This window comes from Vanacampus margaritifer, chromosome 6 (genome assembly GCF_051991255.1).
Source record: "Vanacampus margaritifer isolate UIUO_Vmar chromosome 6, RoL_Vmar_1.0, whole genome shotgun sequence".
NCBI classification, from domain to species: Eukaryota; Metazoa; Chordata; class Actinopteri; order Syngnathiformes; family Syngnathidae; genus Vanacampus; species Vanacampus margaritifer.
Window position 1 is genome coordinate 30,089,462 of NC_135437.1, and position 25,673 is coordinate 30,115,134.

A 25,673-nucleotide genomic window follows, 5' to 3' on the forward strand; every position below is an offset into this window, starting at 1 on the left:
TTTGGTCGCCCCAGTTTAAGCATCAATGACAAATGAAATAAAGTAATTTGCTAAGTCCAAGCTCAACACGTTTAATGAAGAAGCATCGACTGTAAATGTTTTGTTCTTATTTTGTTTGTTGCTCAAATGCTGATGGCTAACTTAGCAGTTAGCATCCATGGAAATGCCTTCACTTAAGTTGACATATTTTGTACGTGGATTTACAAATTGAACGAGGTAAGTCGTCAACTTGATTCCATTGTGTTTCACATGCAAGACTTCTGTTTATTCATATTTGGTATCTTTCGTCTTTACAGATGAACGTGATGCTAACTACATCGCGTGTTGTGTAAAATGAGAGATTCGATCGGCAGGTGAGTTTGTCTCTCATCACCGCGGTCCGCAATGACCTCCGACTGTGACTTATTTCAAGGACGAGATTTTATTTCCACACGTGGCATTCCAACACGTCGCCAAACCGTAAACGTCTCCGGTCGTCTTAAGAGGTTGGCGTCAACGTGTCACATAACCGTGACAAATAATGCCGCGGCCGAGTGGCCTTCGATGTTCGTAAACGTTTAACGCACGCCGCTGGAGCCTAATTAGTCCTATTAATAAACACGTGTTGCCTGAAAAAGAAATAAGGGACGTCTCATCGACAAGGACGACTGACCCGATTGCCTTCAATCTTGCTGCCGGGATTTTTTTTTTCTATTTAACCGGAAGTTCATCTTTTGGACTGATATGAACACGTGTGGCCCATGTTGAAAAAGTAGACGCTGCTTTGAAGAGCCCTTTTTTCCTTCCATGCCGATATTAGATTTGGCAGAGGCATTTTACAGGAATAATTCTTTCATAAAAGTGAGACACGTTTGCTCCTGCAAACATCTGCAAACATATCATTGATTCATGTGTTTCGGCAAGTTGGAAAATGTCCTCTTGTTGATGTCTAACAAATTTAAGACATCCTAAATCCTGCAGATTCTAGTAAGTGTGCTCTCAAATGTTGTCCAATTTGGATGCTGTCAATGTACAGGATTAGGATCATATGCCGAGAAATGTTTCTTGGGAGGAGCAAGCAATATGGCGGCTTCCAAAGTCTTGGCCGATCAGCCGTCCAGTTTTACGTACAGTTCAGTGTCGCCAACGAATGCGCTGGCGGCCCATTGGTCACAAAGCACGTTAGCGTAAGTTGCCACATAGAGGGCGCTGTTGCTCCTTCTGTTCTCCTCTTTTTGACTCGGTATTACGGGACAAAGTGCGTGTGCGTCCCTTATACGGGACGATTCCGTATTTCAAGGGACGCTTGTCAACCTGACATGTTGGCATCTAAGTGACATCATTAAACACGACACGTGAGATGTGCGGGTCAGTTGAGTTGACTACAAATGTGCAAAAGGGTCTTCAAAGAACACGCTAAAGATATCAACAAATGCTTTTACCTGCAATTGTTCTCACGTGAAGACATTTTGTGAACAAGCTCCAAGTACAGTATTTTCAACAAGCAAGCTAAGAGTCTTCCAAGAACATGCTAACAATCTTCAAAAACATGATGATGACGATGATCTACTGTGGACACGCTAAAGATCTTCATAAAGTAAAAACATTCTATGAAGCCACTCAGCGTCTTCAAAGAACATCTTCAGTGGAAATGTTAAGGATAGTCAAGAAACGTGTAAACAATCCTCAACAAAGCCTGAACGTGTCTTCAAAGAACATGATAACAATCTTTAAAGCGCACAGTAACGATCCTCAAAAAAACATGCTTATAGCATTCTCGGGACACGCCAACCATGTCAAAATAAGATGCTAACAATTTTCAAAAACTGGCTTAACAATGTAATCTGAACATGCTAAGCATCTTTTTAAAAAGAAAAAAGAAAAACACGAGAACAGTATTCAAAGATCACGCTAACAGTCCTCAAAGATCATGCTAATAACATTCTGTGGACATGCTAACCACTTTTAAATGCTGACAATCTTCTTGAATTCAAAGAGCATGAGCTAGCTGCAGTTCCTAGGACGACCACAAGATGTCCCCCCACTCTCATGACGCCGCTTGTAGCACTCGACGTCACAATTATTTCATGAATACGTGCACTTTTTTAGACGGCCACTAGATGCTCCTCTGAGCTGAAAACGGTGGCTAAAACCTTAAGTCGGTCAGTAAGTTGTTGGCGTAAGGTGACACGGAGACTTCGGAACATTCCAGAGGTTCCAGTCACGCAAATGGAAAACATTTGCTTGTCAACCCATGAACTTTGACCTCATCGGCTGTCTGTAATGCTCTTCCTGTCAACCAATTGACCAGCTGCTGGCGAACAAAATTTGTCTACAGAGCAGATGATGTCAGAACAGGTCGACAAATACAACAGATTGGTCGCTATTAGGGTTCATAGAGACAAACAATGGACTCGATGCCGGTCGATTTCAAGTCGGTTACGGACTGCTCGCTAGTCCGTGCCAGAGCACATTTAAGGAAGGCCGGATTTGAACTCAAGACGCTCCCAACTGCGAGACAAACGTGCTAACCGCTAGGACACGATGCCGCCTCACTATGTAGACAATGTTCACGCTAAAAATATCTGGAACGTTCCCTGCAAGTGGAGCTCCAAGTAATTAACTACCGAATGTTATCCAGGTGCAAAGTCCAGCGCAAATCTGCTGCCTGACACTTTTTATAGTGACAACATTCTTCTTCTTAGTTTCCTTTTTTCTTTCCTGGTTTTCTTTTCCCCTTGTTTTTTCTTTTTCCGCCACGCTACGCAAATCCACCCAATAACCGGGATTTTTCTAGGCAGTGTTGTCTCATTCAAACCTTTAATCGTCATCGCCGTTCTCAAAACGCTCCTTTTGCTTGAAACACCTTCACAAGTTGCTAGTCGTCATTAGCGGCAAAATGGCACAAACACGTGTCGAAGCTAACGTGCTTAAGGGCTCGCCCGCAAGCTGGAGGCTGTTAATGTTCACGCGTCTTTAAACACCCTCGCAGGTGGTTAGCGCCAAGATGGCGGAAGGCTTCTTTGTAGCTAGCATGCTAATGGTCGAGGTCATTCAGCGGAGGTTGTTAACATTATTTGGACTCAAATGTTTTTTCTTTTGGTTGTTGTTGTTTTTGCGTTTGACAGCCTTACAAGTTGCTAGTACTTGTTAGCATTGGGGGGTTAGCACCTAGATGCTAGAAATCATGTTCAAGCTAACATGCTAGCACTAAGAGGAAGTTGTTGGCATTATTTGAAGGTTTTCTTTCCTCTTAATGTATGAAAAATGACCCAGAAGTTGTTGGCATGGCATCTTTCATGTTTTAGTGTGTTCTGTTTCATGTTCAAATGTGAAATAGAACATGTAAATAAAAAAAAAGAGCATTTAGACAAAAAATCAAATGCCATCTGTAAATGTAAAGAAAAGAAAATGCATTTCCTCACATTCTTCAAAAATATAACCAAAAGAAAATAAATAATAGGAAACATAAGTAACTAAGTAATCTCTCAAAGTATTTTTCAAAAGCACAAAAAATAAGAAAAAGAATAACCTTTAAATCCTAAAAGGAACATGTAAAAATGTTTATAAAAAAAAAAAATCAAAGATAAAATAGAATAGACGCCAAAAAAATTGCAGCATTGACGTAAAAGCTGCTGCCTGCTTCTTCATTTTCTGCCTTCCTCCACTTCCTCCTCATCCTTTTCTAGTCGGGGGGCAATATGGGGGTGTCGGGGGGTGTCGTTGTTTGGAGTGTCCTGAGGATGGGCGTTGGGCGGCGGTTGATATTTGATGAGCGTCGGCTCGGACTCTGAGGGCGGAGCTTTGCCATAAAGAGGAGCCGCATGTCTTTTGCTGCGGCTTTATGTAAATCTTTGGGCGTATATATTGGCTTGTCTGAGCGTGGCGCACTCTTAGCGCTGCCTCTGCTGCTCCTTCTTCTCTTCTTCTTCTCGTTCCTCGGCACAGGTGAGCCGGCTCGTCCCCGGCCGAGGGTTGCGACCTCCTGACCCTCGCTGGGCCTCCAGCCTTAATTTGGAAGCATGCGTTTCTTTTGTCGCTAAATCCACGGAAACGCTTTTCACCTTCGTCATATTCAGGCGGAAATGCGATGATGATGATGATGATGATGATGAAGATGATGACGGTGATGTTTGTCGTGCTCAGAGTGACCCACTTGGTTTAGTCTGCGTTCCCATTCAACGAAAGATTTTAATATATTGTATTTTTGAAGTGCATTTTTTGATATTTTTGCATTGTTTGGATATTTTTGTTTCTTTTCGATAGTTTTTATTCCTACAAATATTTAGCGTATTTCTTTTAAGTCAACTTTTATTTTTTTAAAGTTATGTTTTAAATATTTTCCTACATATTTTTTAAAATAAAATATTTACATTTAAATTCCTTACAAAATCCTTCTGATTTAAATTGTTTTTTAATTATTTTTTAACGTATTCATTTTTATTCATTCCGATTATTGATATATTGCATTTTATTTTTCATTTTTTACCAAGACAGTTTTGGAATCCATCCTATTTTTCCCCTTGATTTTTAAGATTTTTTTATTTTATTTAAATGTTTACATTTTTATTTTATATGAGGAATATGCTTTGTAAGTGTTTAGTTGTATGCATTTTTGTTGATTTGCTTTGAGTGGACTTGAGATGATGTTGTTGTCGTGGCAACGTTTGGAAGATGCCCGTCGACAGCTCAGCTCTTTTTCTCCATATTTGATGTTTGTCAGCTTTGGAATGAGAGAAGCTGATGATGATGAAGATGATGATGCTTGATGAAGCTTGTTGGTATTTTTAGTGGAGGAGGCGGCGGCGCCGCGTTTGGCGTTGGCGCTCGCGCTGCTGCGGCAGCTTTTCTTCACCAAATTCTTTCCCGTGAAAGGAGTGCGGCCGGTGTGGATTCCCCCGTCAGATTTGATTTCCCACCATCCGCTGAAGAGATTATCGCGGGCGACATTTGACCCCCAGCTGCTATAAAGTCCAAAGTTCGCAAATAGATTGGCGCGTCCAGCGGGTTTGATTCTAATTGCTCGACGTGTTCTTCTTCTTGTTTGTGTTTCCAGCTCGCAGGCCCCAACACCAGCAAAAATGTCTGAGTAAGTTGCAAGATTTCAAAACGTCACAACATCTGGTCAAGGCATTACGCTCATTTCTTTCTTCATTTCGACCCAATTCTTCAGGAAAAAGATGTCTTCCAGCCGCCGGCATCACTTGAAGGTACGCAAAACACACTCCAGTTACTTGACCGACGACAAGTTACATTCCAACTTTATTAGTTACATTCATCAGGCAGTCGTGTTCTACGTTTTGCTGCAGTAACAGTGAAAAATAACTGTTACGTTTCTCAACTTGATTTTAAAAACAAATCATTTAGATTACAAGTGACTTTATCAGTTACATTCAGCAGGACATTGTCAGTACTGCCACCGTTTACTTTGGAAAGTTATCTGATTACTGGTTATTCAATAGCCTTTTTAAAAGTAACTGTTACTTTACTTTTCTGATAACTTGCTACATGTTATTACAATCCTACAATTACGATGAAGTTCTCCGATTGCTTGATAGGAGCCCAATTTATTGACAAATGCTAGCCCTTGCTAAGCAAGCTAGCAGAGTGCCAAACCTAGCCTAGCAGGCTAACTTAGCGGCTAACACGTCGCAGGAAAAGGCCGCCTGTGAACTTCCTTCCTTCCTTCCTTGCCGGCTCGCTTGCAGAGTTTGATCCTGTCGATCGCCGCCCAGTGGATCCAGCAGGAGAAGAAAGATCTGGTGGTGGCCAAGCAGAACTACGTGGACGAGGCCTGCGCCAAGCCCAGCCTCAGCGGCGACCAGGCCGCGCTCATGGTCAGCTCGCCTCAACTCACACCGACACACGCACTCTTCACTCCAACTTGGCGTGGCTGCGGGGGCATTTTCCCGTAGTGAAATCCCCTCCCAGCGAACGGGGAGGCGCAAACGAGTGCACGGGAAGAAAAATGCCACTTTTTTGTCGCGCCTTGATGATGTTGTCCTTTGGAAAAACATGCAATGATGATGATGTCATAAAAGGTTGTCGCATGACGATGACGTCACATTTTGTTGACATCATTAGTAGATGATGATGTCGTGCGATGACGTTGCGCTCTGCTGATGATGCGTGCAGGACACGTGCAGGAAGTTGAACGCCCTCATCGAGAAAGTGGACGAGGAGAGGTACGACTTGTCCATCAAAGTCGGAAAAGCTGACAAAGAGGTAAGCGCCGCGTATTCCTCGCCGCTGTCTCCATCTTCTTTTCCTCCTCCTCCTTCTTCTTGGTTGTCTTCTTGTTCTTATTTGTTTTCTTCTTGGTTGTCGTCCTCTTCATCTTCTTCGTCTTCTTCTACCCTTTATCCTCTTCTACTTCATCGACTACACACCAGCATGATAGGTCGCACGGTGTCCTAGTGGGTAACTCGCCTGCCCGGACGGCGGTTCTGACTTTCGGTCTTCCGATATGTGCTCGGTCGGGCCTTCCGGTGTATGGGATAGGTTAGCATTAGCATTAGCATGATTGCTTTGAAGCGCGTTTGTACGACGCGAGGAGTTTGTCGTTTTTGTGGTTAGCACGCGGCTAACGACGGCAAGTTGACACGCTTGGTCCTCTTGTGCAGATCGAGGACCTGAAGATCAAAATGATCGACCTGGCGGGCGTGAAGAAGCCGGCCCTCAAGAAGGTGCGCATGTCGGCCGACGCCATGCTGAAGGCGCTGCTGGGCTCCAAGCACACCGTCAACATGGAGCTTAGGGCCAGCCTCAAACCCGTCAACAAGGAAGTCAAGGAGGAGGTCAGATACAAAGTCACATGATGCATGACAAACGTGTCGTTCGCGGGTCTCCAACCAATACTTTGGCCGGACGATTTCATTGGCCGATAATAGCTTTTTTTACATTTGCAAAAATGCGCCTCATTTTGCAGATTATTTGAATTATTCTTTTATATATATATATATTAGAAATGTTATTAATCAAGATTAATCACTTAATTAAAAAGTCTTTTTATCAACATTTTTGACCCGCCAAATTTGAAGAGCACCTGCTACGTGTTAATTGTTTTGACATTTAATGTTCTGAGGACGTCTTCCACTCTTTTGGATCCACTGCACGCGCTCATCCTCCTCGTTTTCTAATCGGTTCATTCATTTAAGATGACCAAAAAACGACCCCGGTAATTTGACATGAACAAATATTCTGAATACACAAACATTTTTTAAATGCTTGACTTAATTGCATATAGTTATGTTTATTGTTCAAACACAAGTTGTGCTACCTTTAACATAAGCATTTGCTGTCAAGATAAAAGATAATCTCTGGTCAAAATTAATAGAGCAATTAATCTGCATTATTACATGATTATTGCGATAATTCTTTGTGATTAATCAACGAGTTAACACTTTAACTTTGACAGAACACATAAATTAAATAAAACTGTATATATTTATTATCTTCTTTTATTTCTTTTTTACATATTTGCACATTACAACATAAGATAAAGATTGTCTTGTGTTTATATTTTTGTTAAGTGTAGAACATGGGACATTGAATGTAGAACACAGAAATAGCACAGTACATGCACGGGAATTCAGAGCATGTAATATGGTGGGGGCACGTGCAAAAAAGTGCCATATAAATCGGACACATTATTATTATTATTATTATCATTATTATTATTATTATGTCAAATGTAGAACAAAAAGTTCTTCAAAAAAGAAACTTGAAGTACAATCTCTAATGTGCGACATTTGATGTACAACATTGAAGATGAAAAAAAAGTAGAACGTAATGTGCGTAGTACACTTTAGTTGACTCTGTGCGTGTGCGTGTGCGTGCGTGCGTGCGTGCGTGCGTGCGTGCGTGCGTGCGTGCAGCCGGCAGAGGCGGTGGGCGACTGGCGTAAGAACATTGAGGACAAAGCAGACAGGAAGAAGATGTTTGAGTCGTCCTAAGAAGCATTTTTGCATTTATTGTCATCCAAGAAATGTTTGTTGTGTCATTAAATGTTTGCCAAGGTAAAACTCTGCCACGTGACTTTGTACAAATGCTTTGTAGACACACGTTACACAACTTTTAGAAGTTAGCATTTATTAAATGGTTAAAATCGGGATGTGTTTGATTGTGATTGTCAAATGTGAATCCAAACATTAAATTCAACTTCAGTTTACAAACTCAAACAGCAAATATGATGTTTTCCATTTGCAAGACTGAACATGAGTTTTGGTTACTTTGAATTTGGTAAAAATGATCACAACTTCAAAAAAAAAGTACATAAAAATCTTCACACTCAGAGGCCAAACCACTAGGTACACCATTAATATGTAACTTTTGCCTTTTATTTAAAAAAAAATCCCTTTTTTCATGGATGGACAATATAAAACTAATAAAAATAAAAATGGATGCTAATAATAATAATAACAAGTAGTACAGTATTATAAACAATGTGTTTATTGGATTTTGTCATGACAAGATGTCTCTAATTTTGTGTCCAATGATCCTTTTGTGCGTTAGAACACGTGATGTCATCATGAAGTGTTTAAAAGCATGGACGGCGTGTGACGTCGTGTGTGTAATTGCTGCCGTGATCGTATTTGACCACACGATGTCGCTAGAGCACTTCCTGTTTCTAGTCATGACGTCAAGCGCTAGCAAGCGAATGATCCGTTGATTTCTCGTGAAACTGAAGCTTGCTTGAGAAATCAATGACATTTAAACTTTACTTAACATAATTCTTTTTTTAATTGCACCGAACAAACACCGCAACAAATGGGATGAATGAGCCAGTTTGGCGTTCATCACATCTCATGGAGAATTTCAAGGTAAGTTATTTTAATTCAATTTTTTATTCTCACTTTTTTTTTTAACGATTTTTTTTTAGTGTGTGTGTGTGTGTGGGGGGGGGGGGGGGTGTAAATGTCATTGGGTTGAATGTAATTTGTTTGTAGTTCCAGGTGCTGTGAAGCAGACGAAAAACAAGGTTTACGATAAAAAGGTCCGTCCTAATCATTTTCATTCTTCAAACAATACATTTTATGATCATTTGCTATTATTCTGATCTGAAATCATTTTCTTTCTCACGTTTTTTTCATGCGTGACTCGACATTTTGTTGTTGTTGTTGTATAATAATGCTAATGCTAATGCTGGTCTTTAAATGAGCCCCGGTTCCATCCACGCCAATCATAGTAGATGCTAAGCTAACATGCTAATCTCTCCATGTCAGGCCACTTGAACGATTGTTCCTTTTCAACTTGGTCTTGGCCCAAAATAACATTTCCTTGTTGCATTTTCTGTGGTCAGAAAAAGAAACTTTTTCCTTTCTTTTTTGTTGCTGCAAGCACTGCTGGGCTCCAGGTACAAGGTCACCGTGGACCTCAACGTCAAGGAGGAGGTCAGTCACATGACACACTGCTTGTGTTGAGAATCATTCATTCATTCCCAAATCCACAATTAGTCGATTTTTTTTTTTAATAGTTGATTACATCGTTGACGAAATCATCCCAACATAGTGATTTGGGAGGATTCGTTCATTTTTTTGTTTACTGTATAAAAATCGGGAGTGATTCAGCGCAGTGTCTAAATTGTCCCGAGGTGCGATTGTGAGTGTGATTGGTTGTTTGTCTGTCTGTGCCCTGCGATTGGCTGGCAACCAGTTGAGGGTGTACCCCGCCTACTGCCCCAAAACAGCTGGGATAGGCTCCAGCAACCCCGCGACCCTTGTGAGGAATAAGCGCTTCGGATAATGGATAGATGCTTTTATTTTTTATTGCGCTTTCATTTTTCATTCGGGCTTGTGTTCGACTGCAATGAACTGAATAAACCAACAGATGTCACTAGAGATGCTCTTTGACGTTCCTTGCTTTGCCTCCAAAGTAATCAGATTACTTGCAGCCTGCCCTTCTCAAGACTGTGAGTCAGTTTTCTCGTTTTCTTTTTGACGTTATTAAACGTGATGGTGATACAAAATGTTATCTTTAAAAAAAAATAAACATCTGAAAATGAAAGTTATTTGTAAGTTGCAAATGATCATTTTGAAACGTACTAAAACGTTTTTGGGAAGAAAAGAAACTTTACATTAAAGCTGCAACGGCGCAGCATCGTGTCAATAGATTTGCCAACGTCTCGATGTTGAGGATGTCAATCTGTTTATATGATACTGCCCCCTTGTGGCCAACAGAAGGAGCAGCAGAATGTCTCTTAAATTGAATTGAAGCCAAAAATGGTTTGCATTCTATTTGATTATGCATTTCAATCTTATCAGTCTTCTTTCTTATTCTGCTGTTCCCAAAAAAAAAAAAATCCAACCAGCTGTTTTATGTATCTGCTAATCGGCACTATTGTCTTTAAATTAAGAATATTCTGTTACCATGGCAACACAATTCCCAAAACTGCCAAAATAAGTCCCACTAAAAATGAAAGTGGCGACCACGAGTCCCTTTTTCCAACATTCACAAATGCGACTTTCGGCGTTTGCAGGTCCGTCCAATGTTTACAGCCGAACTTTCTAGTCATGTCATTTTTGCATGTTTTTATCTTCTACAACATTATAAATAGTTCAAAACGTTTTAGATGAGTCTCTGTTGTTGTCGTTTTGTTTTTGGTGGCTGGAACGGATTCATGGCGTTTGCATTCATTTCAGTGGGAAAGATGATTTGAGATACGAATGTTTTGATTCACAAGACTAGGTAAGAAATGCGTCATTCATGGTGTTTATTAAATATTGCGCACAAGCAACGAAAACTAATAGTGAAGTAAACTAAAATCAAGCATTTCTTGAAACCAAAACCAACTGAAAATGAAAATTCCCAAATTGTAATAACGTTGATCTCAAGGCACTGCTCTATAAAAAGCACGAATGTTGTCAAACGTTAACAATGTTCGCTGATGGTTTCACCTCAAGCGGATTTTCAGTGGACATTTTAGGAGGTCTGAAAAGTCGGTCGGTCGGTCGGATGGCACAGGTGGCCGATTTGTGCTGGTGGGCGGGGCCACCATTCCTGGCCTCGTCCGTATTGCTGACGCCGCCGCGCGCCCTCAATAAACGCTTCTTTTTTCATCCCCTTCGCCAGCTTCCTCTTCCTCCTCTTCATCATCCTCGCCATCGTCGTCTTCATTCGCCAACAGGCCGGGAAGCAGGTGGCACGCCACAACAGGTCAGGATGGCCCCCGTTTTCGCACCCGCCTTTTCCAAGTCAACTTTTGATGTTAATCAGCAACAATTCTCATTCGTCGTCTTCATTAGTTTTTGTTTTTGGTTGTTCTTCTTTCAATGCGATCGACTGCTTGACCTTTCAATCAGGACACCTTTTCCGACGCGTGTGTTTACATCACATCGCGGGGACGCTTTTCTGGGTTTTTACTGTCATTATGGGGACCACGTGTCCTTGTGGGGACATTTTGGTGGTCCCCATGAGTCTAGACCTCTTTTTGAGGGTCAAGACTTGATTTGACAGTTTAGACTTCAATTGGGTTTTGGTTGGGGTTCGGAGAAGGCTTCAGGTTAGCCAATCAATAGTGATGGTTAAGGTTCGGGTAAGGGGCTAGGAAATGCATTATGCCAATGACGTGTCCCCACTAGAAATGTAAACCCAACGTGTGTGTGTGTGTGTTGGTGTTAACGGCCGTGGCGCGCGTGTTGACCGCCATGTGGTGCGGCTGTTTCCGTGGCCTTTCGCGTGGGGTGGATGGAGAGGGAGGGGCGGGTTTTTTTCAACCCGAATTAGCTGTTTTGTGGTCGCGGGTGCAGGTGGTGTGGAAGTGGGCGGGGCTTGACTTTCTCTCAGCAGCCAGTCTGACGTCCGATGTTTGTTCTTTTTTCCACAGACGCGGAACAACAACAAGTCAACATGGCTGAGTGAGTCGCACGTCCTTCAAATCAAGATCATTTGGGAAATCATTTTAAAATTGTTTTAATGCGGATATAATGATAACAATGTTCATCTAAAAGTAAAACTAACTCCCTGCCAGTCGTCATGTGTTATATGTTTTTTTTTTGTGCTTGTATAGAGTTTTTATTAACTTTAAACAAAATATAGAGCTTTAAAGACACTTATTTAAAATACATTTTCCAGAATTTTTTGATGTTTTAAAAAAAAAATATATTTTTCCTTAAAGTTCCCTAAGTTCCTTAAAATAATGATTAAATAGCTTTTAAATAGCTTTTAAAATAAGTTTGACTTGAAAGCACTTTTTAAAGAACATTTTTGATCCCTTGTGATGGTTTGCCGCTACTGCTATGTTGCTAGCATGGCTTGTTCTTGGAACGTTGCTAAACATGAAATGTTACCGGGTGGATCTTGTATTTTGGGCCTTTTTAAATAATAATAATAATAACTTCTTTAACATTTTAACAATTTTTTTTTACAAATATTTAAACAATTAAAATAATAATAATCATATTGTACTGTGGCAGCACGGTGGCTGACTGGTTAGCACGTCCGCCTCCCAGTGCAGAGGACGTGAGATCGAGTCCGGGCTTCGGCCTTCCTGGGTGGAGTTTGCATGTTCTCCCCGTGCTTGCGTGGGTTTTCACCGGGTACTCCGGTTTCCTCCCACATTCCAAAAACATGCATGGCAGGTTAATTGAACTCTCCAAATTGTCCCTAGGTGTGAATGTGAGTGTGGTTGTTCGTCTCTGTGTGCCCTGCGATTGGCTGGCAACCAGTTCAGGGTGTACCCCGCCTACTGCCCGAAGCCAGCTGGGATAGGCTCCAGCACCCCCGCGACCCTAGTGAGGAAAAAGCGGCCAAGAAAATGGATGGATGGATGGATATTGTACTGTAGTAGTAATAATAATAATAATAATACAAAATAGAAAGCTCATAAATGAAACTTTTCTTTTTTTAATGTGTTTTTAACATGTCTTTTTTTTTTCTTAGAACTTTTTATAGTGACAATATCACTAATAGTATGCATGTATCCCCAATTATTTCGAAATTCCTCTTGAACTTTTTTCCCAGTAAAATTAATAAAAGAGAAGAAAAAGCATCATCCTTTTTTTATGTACAGTGAGACTATGCTAACTGTTAGCATGCGATAAATTTGAGCTCATGAAGACTTTGTGTCACAGGACAAAGAAGCTAACATCCAGTCGCCGGCATCATCTGAAGGTAAGCTTACAATGCTAATAATGCTAACGATGCTAACAACAGCTTTGAATTGAATCGGCCCGCAGAGTTTGATGCTGCAGATTGCCGCCAATTGGATCGAGCAGGAGAAGAAAGACCTGGAGGTGGCCAAGGAGGCCTACATTGCCGAGAACTGCCCCAAACCGGACCTCAGCGGAGACATGGCCAGCCTGGTGGTGAGTTAAGCCCCGCCTCTTTGCTGCTGGCCAATCCCATTGCTGTTCAAATGAACGACGACAACATAGACCTGGACATGAAAAACCTTGTTAGCTAGATTGCGTCATCGTTAGCGTCAGGCTGCTAAGACGCTAAAGAGTGCTAGCCTGCCTACTAACAGGCCAAAACGAAGAAATGAAAATGAATCGCAATCCAAACATTTCAATAAAGCATTTTTGTTAGCTTTAGTCTGCAAACAATGATAAATGCCTGATGGAGAACCTGATAACCGATGGTAGCATTGACAAAGGTGTTAGCCTGTTGAAATGCTAAACATTGTTAGCATTGTCATTAGTGCTAGCAGGCTAACAGGCCAAATGTTTTTTTTTTTTTTCATATTCATGATGAGCCTTAAATCTGCAAAAAAAAATATCTAAATGTAGATGAAGAATTTGAAAAACATGGTAGCATTGCCATAAGCGAAAACCTGCTAAGATGCTAAATAATGGTAATAATAATATCTTAGCCTCACAACAAGCCAAATGCAAAATATGCTTTTACTTGGCCTAAGTGTTAGCCTTTCAATGTGCTAAACTGTGTAAGCATTGCTACAGTACTAACTTTTTAATTAACTTTAACTACTTTATTTTTTGCATTTTTATTAGCTTTAGCTTCTAAGAAATGCTAAATTCAGACGGAAAACCTGAGAAGCAGTGGTAGCATTGTCATAAGTAACAAACAGAGAACCCGCAAAGCAACGTTAGCATGCTCGTTAGCCTGCTGGTGTTAGCAGATTTGAAAATTCCGTTTAAAGTAAAAGCGTGATGTTTATGTTTGCGTTTATTTTTGCTAGCGCTCATGTTAGCCCATTTTGAATTGTTTGCCAACAGGAAATCTGCAAGAAGCTTCAGTCGGCCATCGACAAGATCGATGACGCTCACTACGACGTCGAAGCCAAAGTGCAAAAGATCAGCATTGAGGTGACGTCTTTAAAAAAATACAAATAAAAAAAATTCTGTGACAAATTGAATCCATTCCGTGACCGAGCTCAAAACTCAATTGAATTCATTCCATCCATTTTCAGCATGGATATGAATTGAAACCCGATTCAAAGCGAATTTGTGAGGGTCTCTTTCCTTAAATGACTGAATTTTATCGGTGACTGTGGCTCGCCTTGCCCACATGCCAGGACATCGCCGTACTTTTATTACTAGACCCCCCCACACTTCACTCTGAATTTTGCTCCAAATGAAAATGTTGTCTGGCAACGCGTACGTTGAAAAGCGCGTTGGTGGCAATTGGCTTGACGAAAACGCATGTCGGCCATTGTGACGAAATGCAAATGTGATCGGGATCAGATCCAGGACCTGAAGCTGAAGGTGGTGGAGCTGGCGGGCGTCAAGAAGCCGGCGCTGAAGAAGGTGCGCATGTCGGCCGACGCCATGTTGCAGGCGCTGCTGGGGGGCAAGCACAAGACCACCATCGACCTCAGGTCCAACCTCAAGCAGGTCAAGAAGGAGATCAAGGAGGAGGTCAGTCAACTGCACCGGCACCAGCACCAGCACAACTTTTCACCCAACGGCACATCCGACCGCTTGACTCAACGATTCCATTCCATGTCAATTGTTCTTTGAGTCGAGTCCAGCTGGGAAACGACGACGTTCTCGTTCATTGCATTTCAAATCACTTCATAATCGGTTACGCAGTCAATTGATTTGATTTGAATTTCAGTTTACAATCGCTTCGGTGGTGATCGGTTCAAATCAGTTCAGTTGAGAATTGCTCACTAATCGGTGACACTGAACTCACTTCAGTTTACTGACATCTTGAATGTGCTCTCTTTGATTTGAATCCATTTAAAGTCACTTACTTTGTGGCACGATTCAATTGAACTTCATTTCACTTACTAATTAATTCACTTCAGTTCCGTTTTGAATCGATCAAGTTCTGTTTGAATCCATTTGGATACAGTAGAGAACAAATTCAATACGTGTAAACGGCATTAAAAACATGAAAAAAGTCACTTTGCCAAGCAGTCCGTGCAGTCGTGTTGATATCGACATACGCGGAGCACGACGTCATGTGACAGCAGCCGTTACTCAATTGTCAAATAACAGCGAGACGCTGCCCCCTCCTGGTCTGGATGTACAAGTACACTAAAGATAGCCTGCTGGTGCTAACGCTAACACGTGCCTTGTCCGTTTCAGTCCACAGAGGCAGTAGGCGACTGGCGCAAGAACATCGAGGACAAGGCCGACAGGAAGAAGATGTTTGAGACCTCCTAAAAATCACAAACAATAACATTTGACCACTTCTGTTATCATGCTTCCCCCAAAACAGTTTTCATATTGGACACGCAAAACAGAAAATAAAAAAAAGGATTTATTTCATTCAACAGATTGCAAAATTTCAGTGTGCTTCTTTTAAACTTAGTTTCCAAATTTTCAAAGTAGACATTGGGGGCGGGGGGGGGGGGGGGCTAATACAGCCATCTTCATTTCAAAAACATTGGAAATAAGAGTAACAATCATTTAAAAAATATTCTAAAATGTGCAACGTTAACTGTTAAGAATAATTCAAATTGAGGAAAAAAATAAAATGCCATAAAAATGTGAAAAATAACATTTAAAAAGCTCATTTTAGTTGAGTTTGACACATGGAGGAAAAACAATAACAATTAAAGTTTAAATGTGAAAAATTTACACAACAGTCATAGATGATAATAATAATAATACATTGGTAATAAAAGAAATAGAAAAAAAATATTAGTAAAATTAGTCAATTAAAATAAAATTAAAAATATTAGCAAATGTAAAATTAATAATCACAATAATATCAAGGATTCAAATAGAATGTAGTAAGAAAAATGACATTTAAAATTGCAAATAGTTAATAATAATAATCTTTCAACTAGAAAGTAAAATCAAATGTAAAATAAAAAAAAATCCTGCGGAGAAAGACGTGCAAAAGAAAAGACACATCCAAGTGAATTGACAGCAGCGGAAGTGGAAGTGGACGGATTGAAGATCGCCAGCTGATTGGAGCTCCTAATTAAGCGCCTTCTTGTTTCCTGAAGTCAAGAAAGTGTTGAGGTGTCAGATGAGCCTGACAGGAGTGCTTTTGGGGGGGTTCCGAGCTGGGGTGTATTTCAGGAGCCTTCCCGGGAATGCGCTTCCATAAGGAGGATGAACAGGCCGCGTGCGGTATATAAAGCGCACGTCAGCGCCCCGCCGCCGACTTGGCAGCGGCTTCACGTCCTCATCCTCTTCCTCCACTCAGGTGAGTTCACAACCAGACATTTGTTGGATTCAAACCAAATCATTCCATTTACTAGCGAGTGTTCTCCTCTCAATGTAGCGTGGTCACATTTTGGGAAAAGGCAATAATAAAAAAATGTCCGAGGCCAAGACATCAGCAAACTTCATTGCCATCCTCACCGGTTTCACATAAAAGTTTAGTTTTTTTGTTTTTTTTCACAGACTGCAATCTGAATTAATCAAAACAAATGATTCAATATGCTGCAATGTTGCATTTTCTGAATTGTTTTTGTCTTCTCTGCTTTGGTCTCAATGTTGACGGCGGATTTGTGGGCCGTTCGCCACGTTTTGCAAACAGGAGGCCATTTTGCTGCATGCGACAAAAACTAAACAACAACCATAAGTTGGGACGAAATTCTCGTAAATATATATCTATTTATTATTTCAAAAAAAGTTTTTTTGTTTTTTTCTCCTCATTATTTAGCTTGTCCCCATTTTTGGCGAAGCTCGTCACAAATGTAAATTGCTCAATCAAACCAAACAATCAATGAATTCATTCAAATGAATGAACTATCTAGCTATCTTGTGCTCTTACTTTTGAAAGTGAAACAATCAAATGCAACCAGTTTCCAAAATCAAAGTGAAGGCTTTCCGATGATATATTGATTGATTGATTCCAATGTGATCAACGGAAACATCTCAGCAAAGATGGACTTGAAGACGTCTGCGGTCGTAGCAAGAGGACAAATTGGCAAAAGCAAACGATTGGAATGGTTGCAATTTGCAGTATTTTGGGACGGAAACGTGTCTCGCTGCCACCCGATGCCGAGCGAGGGTCCCAGTTTAGTGCGCAGGCGTGTCCGACGTGTGGAGCTCGAGTTGCGTCCTCAAAAAGTTGCCGTCCGTCAATCAGCGCGTCAGCTTTCATTTTCTTGCCTTTTTTGTGTGCAGCTGCTGACACGCAACACACGGCAACATGTCGGAGTGAGTCACGTCGTCATGGCGACCACCGCCGCTTGAATTCCACATTGGATGCACAATTCAATATTTGCTGCGTTGATGATTGCATTCTTCTCTTTTGGCAGTAAAAAAATGACCTCGAGCCGCAGGCATCACCTCAAGGTGACATCCTTTTTTTTTGTTTGACTTCATTTCATTTTGCTGGTTTATATTTTTAAAAAGAAGAAGAAGATGTTTTCATGTTTGGGTCTGATTATATGTTGAATAAAATAAAAATAAAACAAAACAACTTTAAATTCTGATCTATTATTTTATTCCTAAGTTATGATAAAAATAATAAGGGAAACGTTTTTTTTATATTTTTACTTGAAAAATGTAAGAAGTTAGTAGTAGTCTATTATCGTATCTTAACAATTACCTTAAGATAATCGAATCAGACGTTTTCATATGTAATGTAATCTACACTAATGTACGCATTAATATCAATGGTATAAAATGATATTTAAAAAAAAAAAGGATTGTTTTGCTTTGTAGTGAAAGCCTGTTTGAGATCGTTAGTAATGACATCATGAATTGATCAAGAATCTTTGAAGACATGAAAGAAACATGTGCTCTTTTGTTGTTGTTGTGTTTTTTTGGTGGGCGGTGCAGAGTCTGATCCTGCAGATCGCTTTTAGCTGGCTAGAAGATGAGAAGAAAAGCTTGGCGGAGCAGAAGGAAGTTCACATGGCGGAACATTGCCCCGCCCCCAACCTGAGCAGCGACCAGGCCGCGCTCATGGTAAGGGTTGGACACCGAGGCATTGTGGGAAAGCAACTTGATCACTTCTGATATTCAGTCTTGTTAGCTTAGCCGTTTTCACAGATCAATAACTCTGTATGCTTTTGGGGTCAATGAGCCAAAGCAAGTTTCACGTTTCTTGTTGGTCTCAAAGTGACAACGATTGTGTGTGATGATCTTGTTGACATGATGTTGCTGTGTTGGACGCGTCACATGTCCATCGTCGCCAGCGGATCATTTCCTCCGCCTTGACTTGAGCTGAAGAAGAAGCGCGACATTTAGCCTCAAAGCTAAGCTAAGCTAAGTGAGCTTGTTGTTTGTCACGTTCAGGAGATGTGCAGGAAACTTCACGCCGCCATCGACAAGCTGGACGAGGAACGCTACGACGCCGAGGCCAAAGTGAGCAAGACCAACAAGGAGGTAAGAGAAGGCGGGCCGACGGGCGGGCGCGAGCAGGAGCGTGACTTGTGGCTTGTGCGTCATCGGCCAGCTGGAAGACCTCAACATGAAAGTGGTGGAGCTGCGTGGCGTGAAGAAGCCGGCCCTGAAGAAGGTGCGCATGTCAGCCGACTCCATGTTGCAAGCTCTGCTGGGCTCCAGACACAAGGTCACCATGGACCTCAGGTCTAACCTCAAGCAGGTCAAGAAGGAAGTCAAGGAGGAGGTCAGAATAACACGCCACACGCACACACACAAAAAGACGTCATTTTCAAAAAGTAAACATCAAAGCGTCCATCCAAATAAGCGACCACTCGTCAATTAAAGCAATCGTTTCCTGGTATTGGGCCGATACCAGGCCATATTTCACGGTATCGGTACTGGCAACGAGGATTGATACTGGTATCGGCCGCCACTCTTGAGGCCCTTTTTCAATCAGGAAGGAAGGACATGGATGTCATTCCAGTCCGAACGTGACAAATTGATGAACGTCCTGATCAGCTCATTCATTCAAATAGATTGCGCCATGCAATGCATTCTGGGAACCGAGAGATTGGAAGCGGTGCCGACGATGTGAAACCAGCAAAATCTTGCCTTTTTTCATGTTAGTGGATGTCACCAAAAACAAAAATGATCTACCACCTTTTTTTTCTCGCTGGCGCACACTTTGGCGTTGACGGGAAAAAAATGGCCTCATGAAAATCTGTTGAGGAAATGATTTTGTTGCGTCCCATTTTCGTTGCCAACGGAAACGTGCTTCTTTTTTTTCAAGGTAAAAGCTTGGCGTGGCAGTATAGCTCGATAGCATTAGCATCTAGCTTCCAGTTCCCATCGGTGCAAATCGTTTCATGGTGGGCGGGGCTCACTGTCGGTTTCTGTACCAAACATTTGGGATTGCAATTCTCAACAAGCAGTTTGGAATCCATTTTTGATTCACATTTTTAATCTCATTTTTTTATGCAAGCATTTTGCTGCCACAGCAGAAAAGAACAAAAAAGAAGCATATCACGTTATTACACGATCACGTTTTGACCTGATCATTATCACGTTAACATGAAAGTTATCATGTCAAAATGTGAAAATTCCATTTTTAGCTTAGCATCGAGCGCTATTGAAATGACGTCAGATCAGTTCTTCTTCTTGACGTACGTGGTTACACGAGTGCCACTGCCACCTAGTGGTCGGACTGAGACGCCACAGTTGCAAACTCCATTTCAATGGCAGACATTCCTCAATTTAGTTTGAAGCACTCTTGTGTTCAATTTAATTCTTGGCACATATTTGGATTGGGACTTTTTTCTGGCCACTGAATTATTTCAGTCATTTTATTTATTTCTTTTGGGAAATTGATTTTATTGTGTGTTCTTTTATGAACAAATGGAGGGGAAATGAAAACGATCGAAAATTGCCATTCATTTCATGCATTGGAGGACATTTGTTATATTGGGATATGCAGGTCTTACTTCAAAGTTATGTCATTGTTTCTTTTATGGATGTAAAGTAAGTACTAATGGTATCGGTGCATTCTCCGCATTGGTGAGTACTGAAGAGATGAGTATCGGTAGTATCGAAGACCTCTACAACCTCTGTCAAGCTCACCCTGTCAAACTATCCATGAATCAGATGGAAGTACGAGCAAATTTGATTGTGTCCGTTCGTCCATCTGTCCGCAGACACGCACGCATGCACGTGTGTAGTGTAAACATGTGCGTGTGTGCGTTTGTGTGTTCAGCCCACGGAGGCGGTGGGCGACTGGCGTAAGAACATTGAAGACAAAGCCGACAGGAAGAAGATGTTTGAGTCGTCCTGAGCTGATTCTTCACATTGTCATGAACTTCCCGCGTGTCCTTGTGACGTGTCTGATGAGACTTCCGCTTCAAATGATGGCTTTTGTTTGTTTTGAAATGAAAACAAGCCTTCAACCTATCACACAAAATGCACAATAAAGTTTTCAATGTTGGGTTCATTTCTATTCATGTCTTTTCATCACACAACAATAGTAATAATGATGATGATAATAATAATAATTATTATTATGAGATGATAATAATTGGTGTCCAGCAGGCCTCCATCGAACACAACCTTAATTTGAGTTTCATGACATTGTCACTTTCAATCAACACCAACATCGTTAAACTAAATGAAATGAAATAAGATGATACAGAACAACGTAAAATATCAATTCACATAACTACAATGACGTTATTCTTACCCAAAATATTTGTGATCTTTCCCAGATGACATTTTGTTGTTGATTAATTGATCATGTGTGTTGCCTGAAAATGGCTGTTTGGAAGCAAAATGGCCGACTTCCTCTTCAAGTTGGCTTATGGGTCCTTGAGACTTTTTGGTGCTTCCCGTTATGATGGACACGCTCACCTAATTTGGTCCAGTTTGATAAAACCGCTGTTGAGTGTCTGGGGTTTATTTTGTCATTCACGGACCCTCACAAAATGGCCGACTTCCTCTTCAAGTTGGGTCCTGGAGACTTTTTCCTGCATATTTTTATTTTTGTCACTGAGAGAATTTGTCCAAAATGGCTGCCTCAAACCAAAATGGCCGACATTGTGTTCAATATTGGGCGTGCTTCCTTGTGCCCTTTTTGTGCGTATTCTGGACGTCTGCCAGTTTGGTGCTGCCGACTGTGACTGATGTTGGAGGGTGTCAACCTCCCGATTGCTGTCAGGGCCTGATTTTTTAAAATGTTTTAAACTTGCCAAGGAGTGCACCAGGGGACGTTTTTGGAATCTAAAGTAAAAACCTTTGTTGGAGATCTGCTTCCATCATCACTAGCACGTTGATACGTCAATGAGCTCCGGTGTCATGTGTTAAAAATACTCCCAATGAGCCTGCAGTGCCCCCGCAGGCAGCAGTGTGAAGTGCAGCCTATGAAACAACCCCAAGGAGAAAGAAGATGGATCCGCTGCAGGTGCTCCAGCCTGACCGAGAAGACACGCTTACAATTATTGCACACCATTTTAAAAGCGGTTGAAAACACATCGGATGAGGCAAACATTTTTGCATGACTACATTGTTTAATTTCATTTCAATTGTCGTCGTGTTTTTCTAGCACTGATTGAAAAATGGCACCGTTGTGTATTTTACATTATGAACGTATTCTACATGCAAGTATGTGAAGCACTTTGCTCAAATGTACTTGGGTTGTCACTCCTTAGATGGTACTGGTCTAGCAGGGGTCCAAGGTTCTAAGGTTTCCAGCACAATCTAACTTTAACCTTCTCGGCGGGCCTCTGGAGGAGGCGAACGAGGTTTCGGGAGGGTGTGAGGGGACACCTCCGGGTTATATTTGGACCTTCGGCCTCCATCAGCACTTTTGGCTCCCGAACAACTTTTACACTCGGAACGAACTGGGCACGGGAACTTGTTGTTTACATCAAAGAATCTTCTGGAATGTCGTGCGTGAATGTGATAAAAATGTCCCTGGAGGGTTCTGAAAAATGTGAGGACTCGTGGGTCTGTTGCGGTCACGACCCGATGTTCTGGTCCAGGTAAACATCTTTTTTGTGGCTCGACCCATGATCGGCCCGCCCACCAAATGTCATGCTTCTCACTGAAAGCAAACTTTTCCAGAACAAGCAAAAATTCACGGTTCAGCCGTTGGCTTCTAAAAGATTCTCTGTGATGGCCTGACATGAGGATATTTGAAAAGGTTAAAGTTGAAATGAGTCTGCCTCGGAGGAACCCAGTTGAAAGGGCAGCAGAACCAAGCCGCTACTTTACCATGTGAAGCTTGGAGAACCGTAGTGGGCAAACGTCGGTCCTGCAGGTTCGAGAGGTTGCCCTTGTCCAACTGCAGCTGATTGCAATCAACAGGATGGCTATCAGGCTGATGCAGAGCTTGCCGATCAGCTGATCATGTATCAGCTGTGTCGGAGAAGGCAAAGATCCAAAACCTGCAGGACTCCGGCCCTCCAGGACCGAGTGTGCTCACCCCTTTTCTAGAAGAAAGCAAACCACCTTTGGGCAGTGAAAGAGTTGACAAGAAGTTGGCAAGTAGATGTTGTAGCGCCCCCTGGAGGAGAACACGTGTGACCATCGAGCCTCATTTGTAGGGGCATGCCATGTCTAGCCAGTAGGGGGCGTCTTTGCTCTGCTGTTGACGTGTGCAAGGTTGCGCTTCTTCGACCCTGAGAAGCTCTGCGGACAAAATGTCACAAAATGTCACAAAATGTCACAAAATGTCACAAAATGTCACAAAATGTCACAAAATGTCACAAAATGTCACATGTGCCACTGAAGGCTGCACCAGCCACAAGATGTCTACACGAGAACCTGCCTGTGATGTCAGACGACCTCAAGTTCGGATCATATTCTCTCAAACAAGCTTCTTCTTCTTCTTCTTCTTCTACAAATCTCTCCGGAGGTTGCTTTCGTGACCATCATCAGTTTCAGTCCGAACCAGGTCTTCATTGACCTCCACCAGTAATCTAAACAAACATTGAGGAGGTCGCTCAAAATTGTGCAATGTTGGGGCCCACACATCAAGTTGGAACATGACAGGAGATGATGGACAAGTAACATGGCGGAGCTACCTGGAAAATGTTGGAATGCCACCAAAGAAGATGATAACAACTTTGAGGTGGTCCTTCAAAAGTGTTTTCAGGTCACAGGACTAGATGGACGCCAATGTGGAGAATCAATTGACATCATAAATGTTGTAATGTCACCAAAGTGAAGGAGCTCATGTTTGAAGATCTCAAGAGAGGATGGACAACATTGATGTGAAGGGACGCCCTCCATGTTGTTGTCCATCATCTGATGAAAAAAAGTCTGAGGTTCCTTGTCCTACGTTCAACGGCCTCCGTAGCGTTGCTGTCCATCTTCTCCAGCGATGTTCCCAAGAGATGATGCTCAAATCTGTAGAGGAAGTGCAATGTGACTGGAGAAGATGGACACCAAGATGGTGGACGTCCCTCTCGCGTGTCGGGACTCATCCAATCAAGCTCGATTGCTTGGTTCCTCCCAAGCAGGAACCCGTGAAGACTTTTTCAGCTTGGAAAGGTTTCTTCAGCGCAACATTGAACAGGATCCAAAAGTCACTGAAGAAAAAGTCAGCATTGAGGGACAAGTTGAAAAGTGGGCCAGTGTGTCCACCGATCAGCGGCAAGAACATCTGCTGGCTGTGGAAACATCTGACCTTTGGCCCCTGCTGCCTTCAACATCTTGTTGCGATTGCCCTTGAAAAGTGTTGGCCGTCATTTTCCATAAGTGAAAATGTCTCCTCAAGCTTTGCGAAGGTCCTTCAGCTCGTCATGTCTGCACTTTGCGTCTTCTAGATTGCACCAGAACCTTCTCGGATCCTTCATGTCACAACTTGTAAGGAGGTTTGCTGCTTTGATGACTTTGGACGCCGACGGAGTGTTCTGAGATTGGATTTCATGTCTCCTCAGGTGGACCCTGGCTTGTCTAATGTCATTCACTTCATTATTTTTCATGTCCAATCAATCAATACCTTTAAAAAGACATTTTGCTACTTGTCGATGACATCACATGTGCTCAGCGCTCATGTAACAACCAATCATGAGTCCGTTTGTGAACGCCACATGAGCAAACCCACAAAAAAGGTGAGCCACGATGGGTCGTTTCCGGAACTCTGAACATCTGTGATGTCATTTGTGGCAAAATGTCTTCTTCATTGTACGTGACAAATTATGAAGTGATCACATTCATTGTAGACAAAATATGAACTTTTCAATCTCGTATCTCTTTCAATAGATATGTTGCTCCACCTTTTTATTCGAATCGTAGATCAGTTATTGTTTTTTTCAAAGTAAATGAAGTTGCGAGCAATCTTAGTGATTTTAAAAAGAAATGAGGCTGACTCAAACCAAATTTAAATGGAGATGAAGGGAAAGATTTCATGCTTGAAGAAAACTTATCATGAGTGCAAATGTTTGTTTTTTCCTTGCCTCAGTGCCGTCGTTGGTCAGAATGCAGCCATTGTCTCCAAAGCAGGAAGATGCAAACTCTCTGCGAGAAAGGGGCCTGTCCAGGGAGTGAAATTCTTGTGGTGCGGAGGAGCCCAGTCCAGGTGATGAGTGCCAGGGGGGAGGGAACACTCGCCGGGTCGCGGGTCAGGGAGGAGGAGGAGGAGGAGAAGGAAGAGGACTTTTTCTTTTTGCCCCCCCTCCGCATAGAAACTTTTCACACAAATACCTGCTCGATCTGGTACTTTTTCACAATTCTGTCAAATTTCATTTCAGGGAAACAATTTCCCAAAATATTATGCACATTTTCTGCATCTTTTCAGTCATGACTTTTCTGTGTGGTTTTCCTCATAAAAGGAGGTGGAAACGTATAAATTCTTCTATTTGAAGTCATGTTTTTCCTCTGAAAGAAACTTTTCACACAAAAACCTGCGCAAAGGTTCGAGTACTCGTCCTTTTTGGGTCTTCTGGCGGATTTCTTTGCTTTGGTGGCGTTTTTGTCATCTTGCGTTTTATGACTTGTTTTGGTGCGTCAGCGTCTGGGGTCGCTAATTGCGATTCGGGACGCGACCGACAGGCGTCCTCGCGTTGACGTCACTCTCTCAAATATTGCTTTCATATGGACAATTTTTTTTTCATAAAACGGTTTGATTAATTTCAGATGATTGATCTAAATCTAAACTCTACAAAGTTAAAACAATAAAAGATGTTGCTGACACTGTTGACTTCCTGCTTTGACTGTGACGTCACTTCCTGCACAGAAGAAGGATGTTGCAAACTTGACGTGTGCGAAGTTAGTTTTCCAACAAGTCGCACTCACACTTGAAAGTGTGCCGTCCAACCTTTTTTGATAACAAAGTCCAATACAGCCACATGACAATGTCTAAAAACCGACAAAGAAAATCCAAACAAAAAACAACAACAACACTTTAGCCTGCCTGGCATCTGCTTTCAATCGCCGGCAGATGAAAATGTTGAAGGGGGGTTTGGAATGAGGGGCAGGAATCATCTTTCACCCCCCCGCAAA

The 25,673-nt window shown here is 41.9% G+C and overlaps 3 protein-coding genes across 5 annotated transcripts; all 3 read left to right on the forward strand.

Annotated features, from left to right (window-relative positions):
- The first annotated feature begins 311 nt into the window (after window positions 1-311).
- On the forward strand, window positions 312-8,008 carry LOC144053166 (troponin I, fast skeletal muscle-like). Of its 2 annotated transcripts, none has more exons than XM_077567294.1 (7): window positions 312-353; window positions 5,036-5,068; window positions 5,153-5,189; window positions 5,688-5,816; window positions 6,115-6,204; window positions 6,603-6,776; window positions 7,857-8,008. In XM_077567294.1, the coding sequence occupies exons 1-7, from the start codon at window positions 334-336 to the stop codon at window positions 7,932-7,934; spliced, it is 561 nt and encodes a 186-aa protein (XP_077423420.1). In that variant the 5' UTR covers window positions 312-333; the 3' UTR covers window positions 7,935-8,008. The 2 variants fall into 2 exon arrangements, with proteins under 2 accessions (XP_077423420.1, XP_077423421.1); XM_077567295.1 differs by lacking the exon at window positions 312-353 and adding an exon at window positions 3,832-3,927.
- A 535-nt stretch (window positions 8,009-8,543) lies between these two features.
- LOC144053167 (troponin I, fast skeletal muscle-like) lies at window positions 8,544-15,658 on the forward strand. 2 transcript variants are annotated; one of them, XM_077567297.1, is made up of 10 exons: window positions 8,544-8,801; window positions 8,928-8,974; window positions 9,319-9,371; window positions 11,050-11,133; window positions 11,804-11,834; window positions 13,050-13,089; window positions 13,155-13,283; window positions 14,154-14,243; window positions 14,622-14,795; window positions 15,471-15,658. In XM_077567297.1, the coding sequence occupies exons 5-10, from the start codon at window positions 11,827-11,829 to the stop codon at window positions 15,546-15,548; spliced, it is 519 nt and encodes a 172-aa protein (XP_077423423.1). In that variant the 5' UTR covers window positions 8,544-8,801; window positions 8,928-8,974; window positions 9,319-9,371; window positions 11,050-11,133; window positions 11,804-11,826; the 3' UTR covers window positions 15,549-15,658. The 2 variants fall into 2 exon arrangements, with proteins under 2 accessions (XP_077423423.1, XP_077423422.1); XM_077567296.1 differs by lacking the exons at window positions 8,544-8,801; window positions 8,928-8,974; window positions 9,319-9,371; window positions 11,050-11,133; window positions 11,804-11,834 and having other exon boundaries at window positions 12,954-13,089.
- A 619-nt stretch (window positions 15,659-16,277) lies between these two features.
- On the forward strand, window positions 16,278-20,664 carry LOC144053170 (troponin I, fast skeletal muscle-like). The gene is made up of 7 exons (XM_077567299.1): window positions 16,278-16,542; window positions 17,472-17,504; window positions 17,606-17,642; window positions 18,132-18,260; window positions 18,591-18,680; window positions 18,751-18,924; window positions 20,431-20,664. Exons 2-7 carry the CDS (start codon window positions 17,497-17,499, stop codon window positions 20,506-20,508), a joined length of 516 nt encoding a protein of 171 aa, XP_077423425.1. The 5' UTR covers window positions 16,278-16,542; window positions 17,472-17,496; the 3' UTR covers window positions 20,509-20,664.
- Window positions 20,665-25,673: the final 5,009 nt, after the last annotated feature.

Coding starts and splice junctions, on each gene's coding strand:
- LOC144053170 (XM_077567299.1), top strand. Junction 18,261..18,590: donor GCGACCAGGCCGCGCTCATG/GTAAGGGTTGGA, acceptor TGTCACGTTCAG/GAGATGTGCAGGAAACTTCA. Junction 18,925..20,430: donor AGAAGGAAGTCAAGGAGGAG/GTCAGAATAACA, acceptor TTGTGTGTTCAG/CCCACGGAGGCGGTGGGCGA.
- LOC144053166 (XM_077567294.1), top strand. CDS start 334: ATGAGAGATTCGATCGGCAG. Junction 354..5,035: donor ATGAGAGATTCGATCGGCAG/GTGAGTTTGTCT, acceptor TTGTGTTTCCAG/CTCGCAGGCCCCAACACCAG. Junction 5,069..5,152: donor ACACCAGCAAAAATGTCTGA/GTAAGTTGCAAG, acceptor CCAATTCTTCAG/GAAAAAGATGTCTTCCAGCC.
- LOC144053167 (XM_077567296.1), top strand. CDS start 13,030: ATGAAGACTTTGTGTCACAGGACAAAGAAGCTAACATCCAGTCGCCGG. Junction 13,090..13,154: donor GTCGCCGGCATCATCTGAAG/GTAAGCTTACAA, acceptor ATCGGCCCGCAG/AGTTTGATGCTGCAGATTGC. Junction 13,284..14,153: donor GAGACATGGCCAGCCTGGTG/GTGAGTTAAGCC, acceptor GTTTGCCAACAG/GAAATCTGCAAGAAGCTTCA.